The sequence below is a fragment of the Amblyraja radiata genome, chromosome 18, assembly GCF_010909765.2.
Source record: "Amblyraja radiata isolate CabotCenter1 chromosome 18, sAmbRad1.1.pri, whole genome shotgun sequence".
Taxonomy (NCBI): Eukaryota; Metazoa; Chordata; class Chondrichthyes; order Rajiformes; family Rajidae; genus Amblyraja; species Amblyraja radiata.
The window spans coordinates 28,102,145-28,121,017 of record NC_045973.1 but is presented as its reverse complement, the minus strand read 5'-3'; the positions used below and the strand labels follow the sequence as shown (position 1 = coordinate 28,121,017).

General features: G+C 49.2%; 1 protein-coding gene across 1 annotated transcript in view; it reads right to left on the bottom strand.

The window, feature by feature from the left end:
• The window catches only part of plxna1 (plexin A1), a 232,846-nt gene that overhangs the window by 178,076 nt on the left and 35,897 nt on the right, over positions 1-18,873 (bottom strand). The window contains exon 2 of the mRNA XM_033036992.1: positions 1,316-2,579. Within this exon, the coding sequence (XP_032892883.1) occupies positions 1,316-2,467 (1,152 nt within the window). The 5' untranslated portion in view covers positions 2,468-2,579. The remainder of the gene's footprint in view (positions 1-1,315; positions 2,580-18,873) is intronic.

Below are 18,873 nucleotides of genomic sequence, written 5' to 3'. Positions count from 1 at the left end.
TGACAATCCGACGACAGGAATTTCCTCTATTCTACTCTAAACTCGAGCAACTCCCTGCATGTGATGCTTGCACAGTCATCTCATCACATCCTCTGACCATGAGTCATTTAAACATAATGCGTCAATATTCCTGAAGGATTGATATGGAGAATCTGTTTCCTCCGTCGGAAAACATTTTGGAGGAATGTCGAATGGGATATTGTTGAAAGCACCTAATGAGAATCATAGTTAAGGGGACATTTTACACTTCAAAGGCGCAGGGACAAACTATTGAACAAACACAAGTGGCGCAGCTGGTAGACGCGCTGCCTCACAGTGCCAGAGACCAGGGTTCGATCCTCACCTCGGGTGCTGTCTGTGCGTGTGGAGTTTGCACGTTCGCCCTGTGACCGCGTGGGTTTCCTCCCACATCCCAAAGACGTGCAGGTTTGTAGGTTAATTAGCCCCCTGTAAATTGCCGCTGGTGTGTATAGGGAGTGGAAGAGAAAGTGGGATAATGTAGAATGAGTGCGAACGGGTGATCGATGGTCGGCGTGGACTCGATGGGCCGAAGGGCCTGTTTCCACGCCGTATCTCAAAACTAAACTAGCCTATTCTCCACCCGAACGCTGTAGAGAAGGATGAATGAAGCTCTCACAACTGTAATTAGGATGTTTGGGTTTGCCAAGGGGCAAAGTGCAAAGTTAAGGAAATGGGGTCACTATCAAAAGGTTAACAAGGTTCAAAGGTCACATCTAGCTCTAGTTCCAGATTGCAAGAAATGGGAGAAATCATAGATGGGTGGTACAGGAGTAGAGTTGCTGTCTTACAGCACCAGGGAACAGAGTTCGATCCTGACTACGGGCGCTGTCTGTACAGATTTAGACTTTTTGACTACTTTAAATGCTGAAACAGCCCCCTGGTCCCCCCAAGTCTATGCCGACCAGTGATCCCCATACACTAGCAGTATCCAACACGGGACAATTTTTTACTAAAGCCTATTAACCTACAAACCTGTATATCTTTCGAGTGTGGGAGAAGACTGGAGTACCCGGAGAAAACCCACAGGGAGAACATACAAGCTCCATACAGACGTCAGGATCGAACCCAGGTCTCTGGCGCTTTAAGATGTGCAGGTCTGTAAGCTAATTGGCTTCTGTAAATTGTGTAGTATAGTGTGAGTGTGCGGGGATCGCTGGTCGGCGCGGACTCGGTGGGTCAAAAGGGCCTGTTTGTGCGCTGTATCTCTAAACTAAACCAAACTGACCCGCATGTCTCTAAGGTGTGATAGGAATCCCGTGTGGAATTTGGAAATTAGTCAAGGTCTGGTACTCACGGAATTAATGCAGTCCAGTTCCTTGTTGAGTAGCCATGGCAACGAGAGCTTCCCTTCCCCCCTGTAGCAGGATTGAATCCTCGCCTTTATCTTCTCCTTGATCTTCCCCAGGGTGAAAAGGCAAAGTGCCGACTCCTTGGGAGGCTTCACCCGGTTCTTCTGGCCCTGGGAGAAGACGGTGAAGAGGATGTCCTCTTTCTCCGAGATGCCCAGGGAGCGGGCGAGATACTTGCCCGGCTTGGCCAGGTAGGCATCCTGGATGAGACGGTACTCCACGCCATCCTTCAGGCAGCCGATGGGGAACTCCACGTAGGAGTAGAACTTGGGGTCGCCCACGCAGAGCCGGACGATCTTGGACGTGAAGAACTGCTCGCCGCTGGAATCCGGGGAGGTCAACTGGGTGTCGAGCTGGAGGGTGAGGTAGTAAACGAACTGCTCGCTACTAAAGCTGTAGATGTAGTAGATGTCAAAGGCGGGGAACTTGGACAGGGTGTCCGAGGGGATCTTCAGCTGGGAGGACACAAACTCGTCCTGGTAGACAAAGCCGAACATCTCCGCATTCTCCTCGTTGACCATCAGCTTGCGGCTGGAGAGGGTGGGGAAGTATTCGGACTTGCCGTCGATGGGGGTGCCGATGAAGAGCTTGTTGTTGGTGCCGTTGGGGCCGGCAATGATCACCCCCGACATGGTGGCCGCCTCGTTGACGCTGGAGAGGTAGTGCTCCTTGCGGTGGTGAGGCTCCCCGAGCTTGAAGAGGTCATCGAGACGCAGGAACTGGCAGATGCCCTGGAAGGCGCTCCCGCAGGCGATGAGCCGGTTCTGGGTGTAGTCGATGAGGAGGAGCTTGTTGACGTTGCGGGTGAGGGCCAGGGGGTGGGGGCAGGACTGCACGCTGGGCGGAGGGTAGCAGCGCTCGTTGTCATCCACCGGACCCGTCACGTGGGACCTCAGCAAGGTCAGGTTGCCCGCCAGCTTGTAGATCCTGTCCACCGCTCCCACATAGACCACGCCGGTGCCCTGGTGGACCGCCAGGTGGGTCAGGCTGGTGTCCGAGATGTTGAAGGTGAGGAGGAGGGGACGGGCGGCGTTGACGGCGGCCACCACCGTCCACAGGTACGGAGCCCAGCAGACGCATCCACGCACCCACCTCATGGCTCGCTCCCCAGCCCGATCGGCCGCCGCACAAAGGAAGGATAGGCTGCAGGAACGCTCGCTCTTCCCTTCCTCATCTAGGGCATCCTCCCCGCAGCAGACACGGCCACAGCTAGAAGCAGAGGAGAGACGAGTTAGAGGCGGATCACCAGGGGCAACACCCAGCCCAGAACTAGGGCTCCCGAGACACAGGTTCAAACCTGACCTCTGGTGTTGGAGGGGTGGAGGGGAGGGGTGGAGGGGAGGGGTGGAGGGAGGGGAGGGGTGGAGGGGAGGGGTGGAGGGGAGGGGTGGAAGGGAGGGGTGGAGGGGAGGGGTGGAGGGAGGGGAGGGGGGTGGAGGGAGGGGAGGGGGTGGAGGGGGTGGAGGGGAGGAGTGGAGGGGAGGGGTGGAGTGGAGGGGTGGATGGAGGGGAGGGGTGGAGGGAGGGGAGGGGTGGAGGGTGGAGGGTGGAGGGGAGGAGTGGAGGGGAGGGGTGGAGTGGTGGAGGGGTGGATGGAGGGGAGGGGTGGAGGGAGGGGAGGGGAGGGGTGGATGGAGGGGAGGGGTGGAGTGTAGGGAGGGGAGGGGAGGGGTGGAGGGGTTGGAGGGGGGTAGAGTGCACGATAAGCAGGGAATGGGGATATGGATCACGTGCAGGCAGACAGGATTAGTTTAACTTTGCACAGAGGGTGGTGGGTGCCTGGAACAATGCCAGAGGTGGTGGTGGAAGCAGATATGATGATGATGTTTAAAGGCTGTAAGGGCTTCTGCAAATTGCCCCTCTTGTTCGAGGACTGGGAGAATCTGTGGGTATTGACAATATGAAGAGAATAAAGTTGAGATTATATTAGTGTAGGCTTATTATAAAGAATAAAGCTCCTATTCATTTAGCAAGGGAGAAAGGAGTTTGTACATTCTCCCTGTGACCGCATGGGTTTTCCCCGGGTGCTCCAGTGTCCACCCACATTCCAAAGACGTACAGGTTTGTAGGTTCATTGACCTCTGTAAATTGCCCCCTAGTGTGTAGCGAGTGGATGCAAAAGTTGGGTAATTCATGCGAGCGGGTTATCGATGGTCGGTGTGGACTCGATGGGCTGAAGGGCCTGTTTCCATGCTGTGTGTCTCTCTCTCTCCGGTTTCTTGTTCTAAGTAACTTCTAATTTATATTATCAGAGATCTGATTCATTTGTCAAGAGAGAAAAGGAGATTGCATGTTCTCCCTGTGACTGCTGTATCTCTAAATATGTGTCATAGTCATGTGGCGTGGGAACAGGTCCATTGGCCCAACTTGCCCTCACCGACTAACATGACCCATCTGCACTAGTCCTACCTGCCTGCATTTGGCCCATATCCCTCTGAACCGGTCCTATCCATGTACCTAAATGTTTAAATGTTTCCTAAACGTTGTGATAGTCTCTGCCTCCATTACCTCTGCTGACAGCTCGTTCCATACACCCACCACCCTTTGTGCAAAAAAGTTACCCATCAGATGACTATTAAATCTCTCTCTCCCCCCCCCCCCCCCCCCCCCCCCCCTTACCTTAAACCAATGACCTCTGGTACTCAATTCCTCTACTCTGGGCAAGAGACTTTGCCCGATCTATTCCTCTCATTATTTTACACACCTCTATAAGATCACCCCTCATCCTCCTACGCTCCAAGGAATAAAGTCCCAGCCTGCCCAACCTCTCCCTACAGCTCAGACCCTCGAGTCCTGGCAACATCCTCGTAAATCTTCTCTGCACCCTTTCCAGCTTGACAAGGTGTTTCCTATGTGGAGGAGTGATGTTGAGAGGAACAAAGGGCTGGAGGAGGTTAGAGCGATAGAGAGGGTCAAAGTCATTTGCGGGCATCTTGGCAGGCAGACAAGTCAAGGGGAATTAGCATAACGAGTCGGTGATCACACTACACATTGTGAAGCACACACATGTAGCAGGTTGATGGATGAAGCCCGATCCTGCATCAATCCTCGCCGACGTTCTATAAATAATCACATTTATTTCCGGTCAAGGAAGCAGATGAGAACCAGGCTTGCCCAAGGGACTGAGAGGCAATGTCACGGCAACACTCAATAAAAATCGAGCCCAGAGTTCACTGCAGAGCAAGGCAGAGTCAAATTCCGCTGCCGCTGCACTTCAGGAGAAATCTCCGTCTCCCAGCTATCGGTAAGAACGAGAAGCTTCCAAGAATGGGGGAGCTCGCAACATTTTTCTCGTCTCTAGTTTCAATTTAGGAGAATTTAAAACTGCGACCTCTTCCCACAAAAAAAAATTGCAGAGAGTTGTAGATGTAGCCCAGTCCATCACACAGACTAGATCCAAAAAGTCACCCATTTGTGTCCTCCAGAGATGCTGCTTGACCCGCAGAATTACTCCAGCACCCTGCCTCTTTTGATTGCATTTATGTACAGTAATATCGGATTGAAAAGAGAATAGAATACTTTATTGTCACATGTTTGCGGCGCCTCCGGAAGGTTTGATTGGATAGCACGCAATTGAAAAGCTTTGCATCGTATCTCAGGTGCACGTGACAATAATAAACTTTGACCCCTGCTGAATTGACCTGAAGTCAAGAGGAATTGGTGGTTGACCCCAAGTACTGGAGTAACTCAGCGGGTCAGGCAGCAATCCCTGGGGAACATGGATAGGTGGCGTTTCCGGTTGAGCTGGTGGCGAGACAATCAGGGCCGGCCACAAATGACCGCAGGCAGGTCGGTGCCTGGAAGGTCCATTGTTGGCTGGGGAAGGTGTGATCTCAAGTGAAACAATGTGGAGAACTGTGCAACTGGGAAAATGGTTGGAGAGGAGGTGGGTGAGGGGTGCGGGGGGGGGCAAGGAGGGACAGTTGATGGGAGTATAAATTGAAGATACTTAAAATTAGAGAATTCAATGCTGGGTTATAAGATGTCCGAGCAAAATATGAGGTGCTGTTCCTTCAATTTGCTTGTGGCCTCACTCTGGCATTAGAGGAGGCCCAGGACAGAAAGGTCAGTCTGGGAATAGGTAGGGGAGTTGAAATGGTTAGCAACCGGGCGAACCAGCAGGCCTTGGCAGACCGAGCATGTGTTCAGCAAAATGGGTCACCGAGTATAGGTTTGGTCTTGCCGATGTACAAGAGCCCACATTGGCAACACTGGACACTACAGGTGAGGTTAGAGGAAGTATATTCAGGTCAGCATCATTTATTGGAGACACAAAGAACAGCCGGTGCTGGTACCTTGAGCACAAAGAGGTCCTTCTGCAGTTGTACAGGGCCCTGGTGAGACCACACCTGGTCTCCTAATTTGAGGAAGGACATTCTTGCTATTGAGGGCGTGCAGCATAGGTTCACAAGGTTAATTCCCGGGATGGCGGGACTGTCATATGATGAAAGAATGGAGCGACTGAGCTTGTATTCACTGGAATTTAGGTTGAGAGGGGATGAGAAGGGAAACAGGCTGGTCAGCCCAACTTGCCCATACTAACCAACATGCCCCATTCTACTCAACCCGAAAAGTCACCCTTTCCTCTCCAGAGATACTGCCTGTTCCGCTGAGTTACTCCAGCATTTTGTGTTTGCCCCATCTACACTAGTCCCACCTGCCTGCTGTTTAGCTCATCTCCCTCTAAACCTGCCCAATGCACGGAGTTTGTGGATGTCTCGTAGCGGCTCGTACGAGTAAAAAGTAACAGTTTTTTCCATCGCGAGTATTTTCTACTCGTGGACATTTTTCACAGTGTTGAAAAAAACGTCACGAGTTTACCGGATTTCCCGAGTACCTACCGTTACTCGTACGAGCCGCTACGGGACATCCACAAACTCCTACGGACCCGCTACGTACATTGTACGAGTTCGAATCAGGGGAAAATTACTCTTGAATTACCTCGTACAGTGGGACAGGCCCTTAAATGTTTCTTAAACGTTGCAATAGTACCTGCCTCAACCACCTCATCTGGCAGCTCGCTCCTTACACCCACCACTCTTTGTGTGAAAAAATTGCCCCTCAGGTTCCTATTAAAGCTTTCGACCCTCACCTTAAAACAATGCCCTCGGGTTCTCGATTCCCCTACTCTGGGCAAGAGAATCAGTGTCTACCCGATCTATTCCTCTCGTGATTTTGTACATGTCTCTCCACTGTGTAACAGTAACAGAAACCATCACAGTCCCCTCTCCCTCTTGACATATTCCATGTTTGGCCAGGTGCCCAAGAGGACAATTGGCTTTGACAACATTAGGAAAATGTTGGAGATTAAACTGGCCGGCAGTATGCTGTTCTATTGATCTGCCTCCCAACAGCCAGATCTCCAGCAGCCAGCAGGGGCATTAAACCAACCATCAAAAGGTTCATATAAATAATTGAGAGAGGGAAGGCTTTTGAAATCAACCCATTTTTAAGCGAGGGTGGAGAAACAAGGAACCGCAGATGCTGGTTTATAAAAAAACACAAAGACAAAAAACAAAGCGATGGAGTCACTCAGCGGGTCATGCAGCATCTCTGGAGGACATGGGTAGGTGACGTTTTGGGTCGGATTAGGAGAAGCAAATGTAAGATTGGCATTTAAGAGGATTTGGGACAGGCACATGGAGATGCAGGGAATGGACAAATAGGCATCACTTGCAGCAATGGAGATCAGTTAATCTTGGCTTCATGTTCGGCATATATGTACAATGTTGGCCGAATGTCCTGTTATTGTGCTTTGCTGTTCTATGTTCTGATTGTGCGGAGGAGTTGCTAACTGCAGCCTTCAGCCTAGTGGGGCAGGACAAAGCCTGGTGGATGATAGACACAGGCAGGGGGGGGTTTAAAATGGGCAGATGAATTCAGAGGACGTTAATGCGGATGATCCTGGTGTGATTCGGTTTGTGTCTGTGGAGAGTTTGATGGCTCTGGGCTTCTATTCGCTGGAGTTTAGAAGAATAGGGGGGGGGGGTCTCATTGAAACCTACCGAATAATGAAAGGCCTGGATAAGAGTGGATGCAGAGAGGATGTTTCTGCTGGTGGTAGAGTCGAGGACGAGAGGGCACAACCTCAGAAATAGAGGACGTACCTTTAGAAAGGAGATGGAGGAATTTCATCTTGGAGTCAGAGGGTGGTGAATCCGTGGAATTCGTTGTCATTGGGTATTTTTTTTTAAAGCAGAGATTGACAGGCTCTTGATTAGTAAGGGAGCATCAAACATTATGGAGAGAAGGCAGGAGTTGAGTGGAAATATAGATCAGCCATGATTGAATGGCGGAGAAGACTCGATGGACCGGATAGACTAATTCTGCTCCAGCATCTTACGGTCGGATAAAGGCCAGACGTGAAAAGTAAAAAGATGTGAGATAAGGATTGTCCAATAATAACATTTAAAGACACTCGGACAGATACATGGATAGGAAAGGTTTAGAGTGAGATGGGCCTAACGGGACTAGCTGAGATGGGACATCTTGGTCAGCATGTACAAGTTGGGCGGAAGGGCCTGTTTCCGCGCTGTCTTGCTCTATAACAATGGGGAAGCAACTATCTTTGAATCTGGTAGCTTCATTAGCAGAACTTTCTAATTTTCCCATGAGCTGTTTGCCAGAAAGGTCTACAGTCAACTAGTTTGCCACTGTGATTCTGGAGTCAAGGATTGCAGCCAGGATTGACTTGACCGAGGATTGAACGAGTAGTGGATCAGGATAAAGAGCCAGATGACCTCCTCCTGCTCCTGCTCCTTAGGGATCTCATGGTCACAACAGGGCCAAGGACAACTCATTTTCACCCCCAAGAACACCAGTCAACCGGATATTTAGTTTAACTCAGCGGGACAGGCAGCATCTCTGGAGAGAAGGAATGGGGTGATGTTTCGGGTCGAGACCATTCTTCAGGCTGATGTCAGGGGAGTGGGCGGGACAGAGATAGAATGTCGTCAGAGACAGTAAGACTGGTGGGAGAACTGGGAAGGGGGAGGGGGTAGAGGGAGAAAGCAAGGGCTATCTGAAGTTAGAGAAGTCAATGTTGCTGCCTGTCCTGCTGACTTACTCCAGCATTTTGTGTCTACCTTCGATTTAAACCAGCAGTTCTTTCTCCACATATTTAGTTTAGTTTAGAGATACAGCATGCAAACAGGCCCTTCGGCCCACGCCGACCAGCGAATCCTCCGTATTAACACTATCCTACACACACTAGGGACATGTTTTACATTTACCAAGCCAATTAACCTACAAACCTGTACATCTTTGGAGTGTAGGGGGAAACCGAAGATCTTGGAGAAAACCCACGCGGTGACGGGGAGAACGCACAAACTTCGTACAGACGGCACCTGTAGTCGGGATCGAACCCGGGTCTCCAGCGCTGCTAGTGTTATAAAGCAGCAACTCTACCGCTGCGCCACCGTATATCAAAATATAATTTTGCTTAAACAAAAGCATTTTTGATTATAAATTCAACTTGAAATAGTCATAGAGGGACATAAAAGTCATACAGCGTGGAAACAGGCCCTTCACCCCAATCTGTCCATGCCAACCAAGATGCCCCATCTACATCAGTCTCACCAGCCCACATTTGGCCCAAGTCCCTCTAAACCTTTCCTCTCCATGTACTTATCCAAGCGTCTATTAAATGTTGTTATAGTACCTGCCTCAACAACTTCGTTCCATATACCCACCACCTTGTGTGTGAAAAAGTTGCCTCTCAGGTTCCTATTAAATGTTTCCCCTCTCACCTCTGTCTCTTGATTCCCCTACTCTGTGTAAAAGGCTCTGTGCATTCACCCATCTATTCCACTCATGATTTTATACACCTCTGTGAGATCACCCTCAGCCTCCTGCGCTCCAAGGAATAAAGCCCTAACCGCCCAACCTCTCCCGTTAGCTCAAGCCCACAAGTCCTGGCAACATTTCAAGTTCAGCAGTAGCTGCACTATTTTATTCCCGTTTATCTAACAAATTGTTTTCCTAGTAGCGACGGTGGGATTCGAACACATCTCCAGACAATTTATCCAGGTGTCTGGATCTTGAATCCAGTAACAAAGCTTCTGTGGCAACATGCCAGTAATTATATGAATACCTGCTCGTACAAATCGCTGGCTGCACAGCAAGATAAGGCAGTTACAAATGTGCAAAGATTCTTGGTTTAATTAGTAGGGACAGGGACGGCACGGTGGCGCAGTGGTAGAGTTCCTGCCTCACAGCGCCAGAGACCCGGGTTCGATCCTGACCACGGGTGCTGTCTGTATGGAGTTTGTCCGTTCTCCCTGTGACTACGTGGGTTTTCTCCGGTTGCTCCAATTTTCTCCCACGTCCCAAAGACGTACATGTTTGTAGGTTAATTAATTGGCCTCTGTAAATTGCTCCTAGTGTGCAAGGAGTGGATGAGAAAGTGGGATAACATAGATCTAGTGTGACTGGGTGATCGATGGTCTGTGTGGACTCGGTGGGCCGAAGAGCCTGCTTCCATGTTGTATCTTTTAATCAAGTCGAAAGGCTACAACAGGCCACAAATCACAGACAATTATACACTTTAAGAAGATAATAATTAAATGCGCATAGAGGTCGTACTAGGAAGATAAACAATGTTCCAGATCTGATCTCCCCCCCCCCCCCCCCCAGAGAACGGTGGTGAGTGATTCTGTACCCAGTTCCTCAATAAGTAGTAGGTTGCAAAACCCACCACCCTCTCATTGGCAGCTCCTTGCTATCCACGACTTACTTCAAATTGCCAACCCTCTCTCTCCTAGAAGTAATAGACTTGAGATACAGGGGGGAAACAGGCCCTTCCGCTCACCGAGTCCATGCCAACTAACGTACGTTAGCACTATCCCACACACTGGGGACAATTTGTAAGTGTGCAAAAGCCAATTAAGCTACAAACCTGCACATCTTTGGGGTGTGGGAGGAAACCGGAGCACCCGGAGAAAACCTACGCAGTCACAGGGAGAAGGTACACAGTGCAGGCGGCAACCGTAGTCAGGATTGAACCCGGTCACTGGCGCTGTGAGGCTGAAACTCTACTGCTGCGCCACTTTGCCGCCCAAACAGGTGAATAGGAAAAAAGTTGGTGTTGGTGTGCAGACTGGGGAATGATAAATTTATAAAAGGGGGCGGCACAGTGGTAGAGTTGCTGCTTACAGCGCCAGAGACACGGGTTCAATCCTGACTACGGGTGCTGTCTGTGTGAAGATTGTCCCTTCTACCTGTGACCACGTGGGTTTTCTCCGGGTGCACTGGTTTCCTCCCACACTGCAAAGACGTACAGGTTTGTAGGTTAATTGGCTTCAGTAGAATTGTAAATGGTCCCCAGTATGTAGGATAGTGGTAGTGTACGGGGTGATCGCTGATCGATGTGGACTCTGGGCCGAAGGGCTTGTTTCCGCACTGTATCTCTAAAGCCTAATATTTACGTCTCATTTATTCTCCTTTTAGATTTCTATTGTTCCAAAGAAAGCAACTGCAATGTTGGCAATTTTTCCACATGACTAAACTTCCCCAAGCCTGGCATTACCATCGATGAACTCGAGTGTAGTCACATCCTTCCTGCGGTGACAACAACTGTTTCAGCTGTGACACAACTTCTCATGGAGTCCCCCAGGTGTATAGCCTGGAAACAGGCCCTTCGGCCCAACTGGCCCCTGCTGGCTAGTCTCCTTTACCTGCATTTGGCCCATATCCCTCTGAACCCTCCGCATCCATCGATCTGTCCAAATGTCGTAATGGTAGTTTGCTTCTATAGTTGCCTCTGGCAGCACAGTGGTGCTGCAGTAGAGTTACTGTCCCCGACCCATTAGGAAACCTGAACAGAAACCTCTGGAGACTTTGCGCCCCACCCAAGGTTTCCGTGCAGTTCCCGGAGGTTTTTGTCAGTCTCCCTACCTGCTTCCACTACCTGCAACCTCCGGCAACCACCTGTAACCTCCGGGAACCCATCGGAAACCTTGGGTGGGGCGTAAAGTCTCCAGAGGTTTCCGTTCAGGTTTCCTAAGTGGAACAGGGGCATAACTGCCCCTCTGTGCCAGAGACCCAGGTTCAATCCTGACTCTAGGCGCTGTCTGTATGGAGTTTGTACATTCTCCCTGTGAACGCATGGGTTTCTCCTGGTTGCTCCGGTTTCCTCCCACACTCCAAAGGCGTACAGGTTTGTAGGTGTCAGTAAAAAAATTGTAAATTATTCCTAGTGTGTTGGATAGCGCTAGTGTACGGGGTGATCGCTGGCCGGCGCGAACACGGCGGGCCGAATGGCCTATTTCCACACTAGTGTATCTCTAAAAAGCAGGTTCCAGATACGGACTACTTTAAGTGAAAAAGTTGCCCCTGGGGCCTACTTAAACTCCTCCACTCGCACATTAGGCCTGCCCCCTCCAGTTTTAGGATCCTCTCCTCCCCCCCCCCCCGACAAAGACTGCGAGCGTTCACTTTGATCAAAGGTTGGGCCTAACATATGCAGACCAAAGATCCCAATCCTCCAACAACCCACATACAACGGGAATGACAAACAGTCGACAAATGATTGAAAGATACAGCATGGAAACAGGCCCTTCGGCCCACCAAATGCACGCAGACCATCCATCACCCGTTCATACCAGTTAATTTTAGTTTAGTATTTTCACGTGTACAGTGAAAAATTGTTTTGCTGCCTGTTACCCAGTCAGTAAAAAGACTATACATGATCACAATCAAGCCGTCCACAGTGTACAGATACAGGAGAAAGGGAAGATGTTCAGTGCAAGATAAAGTCCAGTAGAGTCAGATTAAAGATAGTCCGAGGGTCTCCAATGAGCTAGATAGTAGCTCAGGACAGCTCTCTGGTTGTTGGTAGGATGGTTCAGCAGACTTTACAGAATTGTGCAACACATTCAGAAATAGCTCTCGTGTCAATTATGTCACCAGGTCGAGAGTACAGACTGTGCCCATTGCTCGAGGCGAGGAAGTGAGATCTCATTCACGTCACCACATCCACCAGACCCGGCGAGCCAAATCTTAGAAGACGCCACCTTACATCAATTGGCGAGACCAAGCGCAGACTCAGCAATCATTTCGCCAAACATTTGCTCTCGGTCCGCCAAAACCTGCTGGATCTCCCAGTTGCCAAGCATTTTAACTCCCCTTCCCATTCCTACACTGTACTGGGCCTCCTCCATTGCCAGCAGGAGACCACTCACAAACTGGAGGAACAGCACCTCATATTGGGGTGGAAGATCGCAACCTTCACGACGAATGCAATCAACCCGGCGTGCAACAATCAAATAGAACAAGTTGTCCTCCAACTTTAGGCTGTACACGCCATACGCAAGAAGAAGAGCACCTCATATTCCGCTTGGGTAACTTACAACCCAACAGTATGAATATTGAATTGTCTGTTTTTAACCTACAAACACTTCTCTTGCCCCCTCCCCAATACATTTCTCTTCCCCCCTTCCCAATGTCTCCCGCAATTCCACCCACTTTCCTTTCCACCCATTTCCTTCCTCCAGCTTCACATTTCACACCCCTTCTCTCTGTATCTCACAGCCTTTATTCTCTTTTCATCTCTGGCCTTGGTCCACCCATCTGCCAATCAAACCCCTTCTCACCTGTATCCACCTATCACTTAGAATGTGGCCACAAGGAACTGCAGATGCTGGTTCACAAAAATAAAATGGTCAAAGTCCTGGATTAACCCAGCGGGTCAGGCAGCATCTCTGGAGAACATGGATACTTGACATTTTGGGTCACGAACCTACGTCAGAAGAAAATTCCTGACCCAAAATGTCACCTATCCGTGTTCTCCGGAGATGCTGCCTGACCGGCTGAACTACTCCAGCACTTTGTGGGGTTTTGTTTTTGTAATCCAGCATCTGTCGTTCCTTGTGTAAGAAGGAACTGTAGATGCTAGTTTAAACCGAAGATAGACACAAAAAGCTGGAGTAACTCAGCGGGCCAGGAAGCATCTCTGGAGAGAAGGAATGGGTGACGTTTCGGGCCGAGACTGAAGAAGGGTCTCGACCCGAAACGTCACCCATTCCTTCTCTCCAGAGATGCTGCCTGTCCCGCTGAGTTACTCCAAAACAAATAGACATTTTTGTGTCTATCTGTAGTTCCTTGTTTATCTCTGAAGTCAGTCCCACTGCACCATCTGTGGTTACGTCGTACTATCATTGAGATTAGGAAGAGCTACTAACAGAATGTTCTTTACTGAAGGACATCTTACCCAAACAGTCAGTGGCGTATCATACAATAATCTTCCAAAGGTCACACTGTGTTACATACAGTTCTTAAAGTTACACTGCCGGGATGTTGTGCCTTTTCTAATCCCATGTGCTCCTCCAGCCCATTCTCCTCACCAATACTTGGAGTATTGAGTGCAGTTCTGGTTGTCCCATTACAGGAAGGATGTGGTGGCTTAGGAGAAGGTGCAGAGGTGGTTTTCCAGAATTCTGCCAGGATTAAAGAGTTGCAGCAACAGGGAGAAGTTTCACTTCCTATTTAACGTTGAGGTTGAGAGGAGTACATATAATTATGAAGGGCAAATGAGGAGAGGAAAGACTCATGTTGAGGGTGGTGGATATGTGCAACTAACTGCCAGAGGGGGTAGATCAGGCAGGAGTTGTTGCCTTACAGTGTCAGAAACTCGGGGGCTGTCTGTACAGAGTTTGTACGATCTCCCCATGATCGCGTGGGTTTTCTCCATGTGCTCTGCATTCCTCCCACACTCCAAAGATGTACAGGCCTCTAGGTTAATTGGCTTTGGTAAAGACTGTAAATTGTCCCTAGTGTGTAGGATAGTGTTAGTGTATGGGGTGATCGCTGCTCGGCGCAGACTCTTTGGACCGAAGGGCATGTTTCCACGCTGTATCTCTAAACTAAACTACGGTAAGATACATGGATGGGTAGAGTAGAGGGGCATGGGCCAAATGCAGCCAGGTAGGGCATCTTGGTCGGCACAGGCAAGTTGGGCCGAAGGGCCTGTTTCCCTGCTGTAGGACTCTTATGACTGCTTCCAAAATCAAGTCCCCTCCGAGTTGAGATGAGATACTCTCTCCGGCTCCCAGCCATTTTGGACATCTTTTTCATCCCAATCTGCAACATCATTTGGACAGTTACATGGATAGGACAGGGTTGGAGGGAAATGGCCCAAATGCAGCCAGGTGGGACTAGGGTAGATGGGGAATGCTAGTTGGTGTGGGCAAGTGGGGCTGAAGGGCCTGTTGTCACACTGTACGAATCTATCACCAAACACACATACTTCATTCCCCACACACACACGGACAAAAAAACTCCACAAACAAGCAGAAAAAGAGAATGTCAGAGGTTCAACTGCATTAGGGCCTAATTGATAGATGTTTGTGGCTTTTGCATGACATGTACATCAAGCTAACAAGAGAGTCTCCACTAATGGAGCTGTCATTAACACAGAGGCATAGTCGAAAAGGCTTGTGCACTGGGTACAGGCCAGTCAAGTGTTTACCAAATCATTTATTGTCAGAATGTTAACAGTGTACTTAATAAAAGGAAATCAGCGAGTGCTGGGTTCAAATCCTGACAGATCCACTGGAAACAGACAGGGAGAAACACAACACTCATTTTTCAATGTAAATTTAAACACACAAACTCCTCCAGCCTCAACGCACTCCCTTCAGGGTCTTGATTCGAGGGTCCCAGATTTCCACACCAAACCAGTGCCTTCAGCTGCCTAGCTCCACCAGCTTTGGGAATTCTCTCCCTCTTCCCTCCTTTACAAGCCTGAAGAAAGATCCCTGTCCCAAAACGTCACCTATCTGTGTTCTCCAGAGATGCTGCCTGACCCGCTGAGTTACTCCAGCACTTTTGTATTCTACGCAAGATTGCAACATCTGACTGAAGAATTGTCACAACCCAAAATATCACCTATCCATCTTCTCCAGATCCATCAGCCTGATCCGCCGAGTCACTCCAGCACTTGTGGCTTTAAAAAAAAAAATCAGACGTGCCTTTTTTAAAAAAAAGCATCTTTGATTTATTGAAAGATACAGCATGAAAACAGACCCTTCAGCCCACTGGTTCCATGCCGACCATCGATCACCCTCTATTCTCTCTAGTTCTATGTTATCCCTCTTTCTCATCCACTCCCTACAACACTTTACAGAGGCAATTTACAGAGGCCAATTAATACCCGTCCCACTTAGGAGACCTAAACAGCAACCTCTGGTGACCTTGCCCGCGACCCAAAAAAAAAAATCAAGGCCGAGGAGATCAGCAACCTCCTACCACCTCCCATCAAATGTTGAAAACCTTCCTCGACTATGAAGAAAACTGGTTTCGACTGCGACAAAAAAAATCATCGAATTTTAAAACAGCAACCTATTTTTAGTCGAGGCCGGTTTTAAACATGATGAAAAAATAGCAGCAACCTAGATGATGCCTCGACCATGCGGAAACCTCTTTCGACCCTTAGGGAGAGTGACCAAAACCTCTGGTGGCCTCGTGGTAGTTGTGGCGGGTGTGACAAGAAACATTTGGACAGGTACATGGATAGGATATGTTTGTAGGGTTGGGGCCAAACATAAGCAGGTATGATTAGTGTAAATGGGGTATGTTGGGCGGTGTGGGCATGTTGAGCGGAAGGGCCTGTTTCCACTCTATGAGTGCAGAGGAGTGGGGTCCACAGAAATCATCCCGCTCGGATCATGTGCAAAAGAACATCTGAACTGATGTGAATCTTTAACTGTGTGGAAGTAACATGCTATCTCGCACAGGAATGCAGATGCACCGTAGAAGGCAGATTGTCGAGCTACATCACAGCTTGGTTCGGGGAACAGCTCTGCCCAAGACCACATGAAGTGTCAGTGAGTTGTGGATGTAACCCAGTCCATCACACAGACCAGACTCCCCACCATCGACTCCCATCTACACCTCACGCTGTCTCAGGAAAGCAGCCAACATGATTAAAGACTTGTCCTGGTCCCACCCCGTTCATTCCTTCTTCTCCCCGCTCCCGTCCAGCAAAAGGTACAGAAGCTTGAAAGTGCGCACCACCAGACTCAGGAACGGCTTCTTCCACTGGAAGCTTCCGAATGGCCCTTCCATTAGCTAGGGTACTGTCCGATTCACCACTATCCCATTGCGGACATTGGACATTGTCTCTGGAACTGGTGCTCTACAATGCTGAGAACTATATTCTGCACTCTGTATCTTCCCCCTTGCTCTACCTATTGAACTTAAGTTTGACTTCATTGTATTCATGTGTAATATTTTCTGATTTGTTTATATAGCATGCAAAATAAAGCTATTCATGCCTTGGCACACGTGCCAACAATACACTTAAAGGTAATGACATATGAAGTCAGGTTATAAAATATGTGCATGCTTTGTGTACGGGTTTAGGTTCATTATTGTCACGTGTACTGAGGTACACTACCCACATTTTGTTAGCCCTTGATGTCTCCTCCCCTTCCTTAGCCCTTGAGCTGTCTCCTCCCATCCCCCAGCCCTCGGGCTCCTCCTCCTCCTCCCTTTTCCCTTCCTACTCCCAGCCACCCCCTATCAGTCTGAAGAAGGGTTTCGGCCCAAAACGTTACCTATCTCCTTCGCTCCATAGATGCTGCTGCACCCGCTGAGTTTCTCCAGCATTTTTGTGTACCCACATACAATGGGTCAGGTTTAGATTTATTATGGTCATGTGTACTGAGGTACAATGAAAAGCTTTGCTTTGCATGGGACTATCCAAATAGATCAGATAATACTATACATGAATAGAACCAAGTCAAACTCGAGTACAATAGGCAGGGCACAAGGGAAGGTGCAGAGCAAACATTCTATAGCGAGCAAGATAGACCACTCGACGAAAAAGACGTAGTACGGTCATGGGCAGATTCATGGGTAATTTTCGGCCCCATTTCCATATCCGGCTTCCGCCTCCGCACCAAAGATCCCATAGCGGAGCAAAGATACTAGTGCGGAGACGGAAACCGGTTACGGAAACATCCTCGTAAAAATAAAAGTTCTTTGGTAAAAATCTTCTCATCATTTTCAGAATTATAATTTATTAACACAAACTGTTCCACCGCAACGTTGAGTACACTGCGAGAGGGATAACCAAAGTCGGGTCGGGTCGGGATTACTGAAATGGCCGACGAAAAGGCCCACGTTCCGCTCCGTTGCGTACTACACGTCAGCCCATTGGATTTAGCAGGAGTGGACTATCTTGCTCCGCTATAGGATCTTTGGTGCAGAGTGCAGAATAAAGTATGTCTTTGAAACCAGAAAAACGACAATGAACAGGAAGCAGACAGAGCAATTGGCATGGAGCCAGGGAGAAGTTATGGTCTTGACAACACCATACACATTGACACTGGAATATCCTTAACAACAGCTGTAGATGTGCCAGAAGTGGAAACACTTGCAAAACCAGTTAAACCACCAAACCAGAACAGCCACATAAACGTGCAGGGAGGAACTGCAAATGCCCCTTTATACCGAAGATCGACACAACATTCTTTGCCACAGAAGGCTGTGGAGTCAGAGTCAATGGATATTTTAAAGGCAGAGATAAATTCTTGATTAGTACGAGTGCCAGGGGTTGTGGGGAGAAGGCAGGAGAGTGTGGTTGAGAGGGGAAGAGATATCAGCCAGAGTTGACTTGATGGGCCGAACGGCCTAATTCTGCTCACTTATGACCTTATGAAAGTGCTGGAGTAACTCAGCAGGTCAGACATCATCTCTGGAGAAAAATGACGGGTGACGTTTCGGGTCGGTAGCCTTCTTCAGACTTTGATGAAGGTTCAGACTCAGAAGAAAGGTCACGACCCGAAACGTCACCTTTCCATTTCCTCCAGAGATGCTGCCTGAGCCGCTGAGTTACGCCAGCATTTTGTGTCTAGCCACACATACAAGGCAGCATCAAGAGCAGGTCACAAACCAGCTCTCTCCACATTCCAGACGTCCCACTGTACGTCTCCCACTTCCCACTTTCCCACAGTTGTGGAAAACTCAGCTGGCTTGTGTGGAGTTTATCTCAAACACCTCTCATTGGGGAGGCACCAATGGCGCAGCGGTAGAGTTGCTGCCTCACCGCGCCAGAGACCCGGGATCGATCCTGACCTCGGGTGCTGGCTGTACGGAGTTTCCATGCTCTCCCTGTGACCGCATGGGTTTCCTCCGGGTGCTCCGGTTTCCCACCATGTTTCAAAGGCGTGCGGGTGTGTAGTTTAACTGGCCTCCGTAAATTGCTCCAAGTTTTTTTTTTGAGATACAGCGTGGGAACAGGCCCTTCAGCCCACAACGACCAGCGATCACCTACACACTATGTCTACCCTACACACTAGAGACAACTTTCAAGAGAGAGTTAGATTTAGTTCTTAGGGCTAAAGGAATCAAGGAATATGAGGGGGAAAAAAGCAGGAACACGGTGCTGCTTTTAGATGATCAGCCATGATCATGTTGAATGGTTCGAAGGGCCGAATGGCCTACTCCTGCAAATATTTTTTTCCCCTAACTTACAGAAGCCAGTTAGCCCTTAAACCTGTAC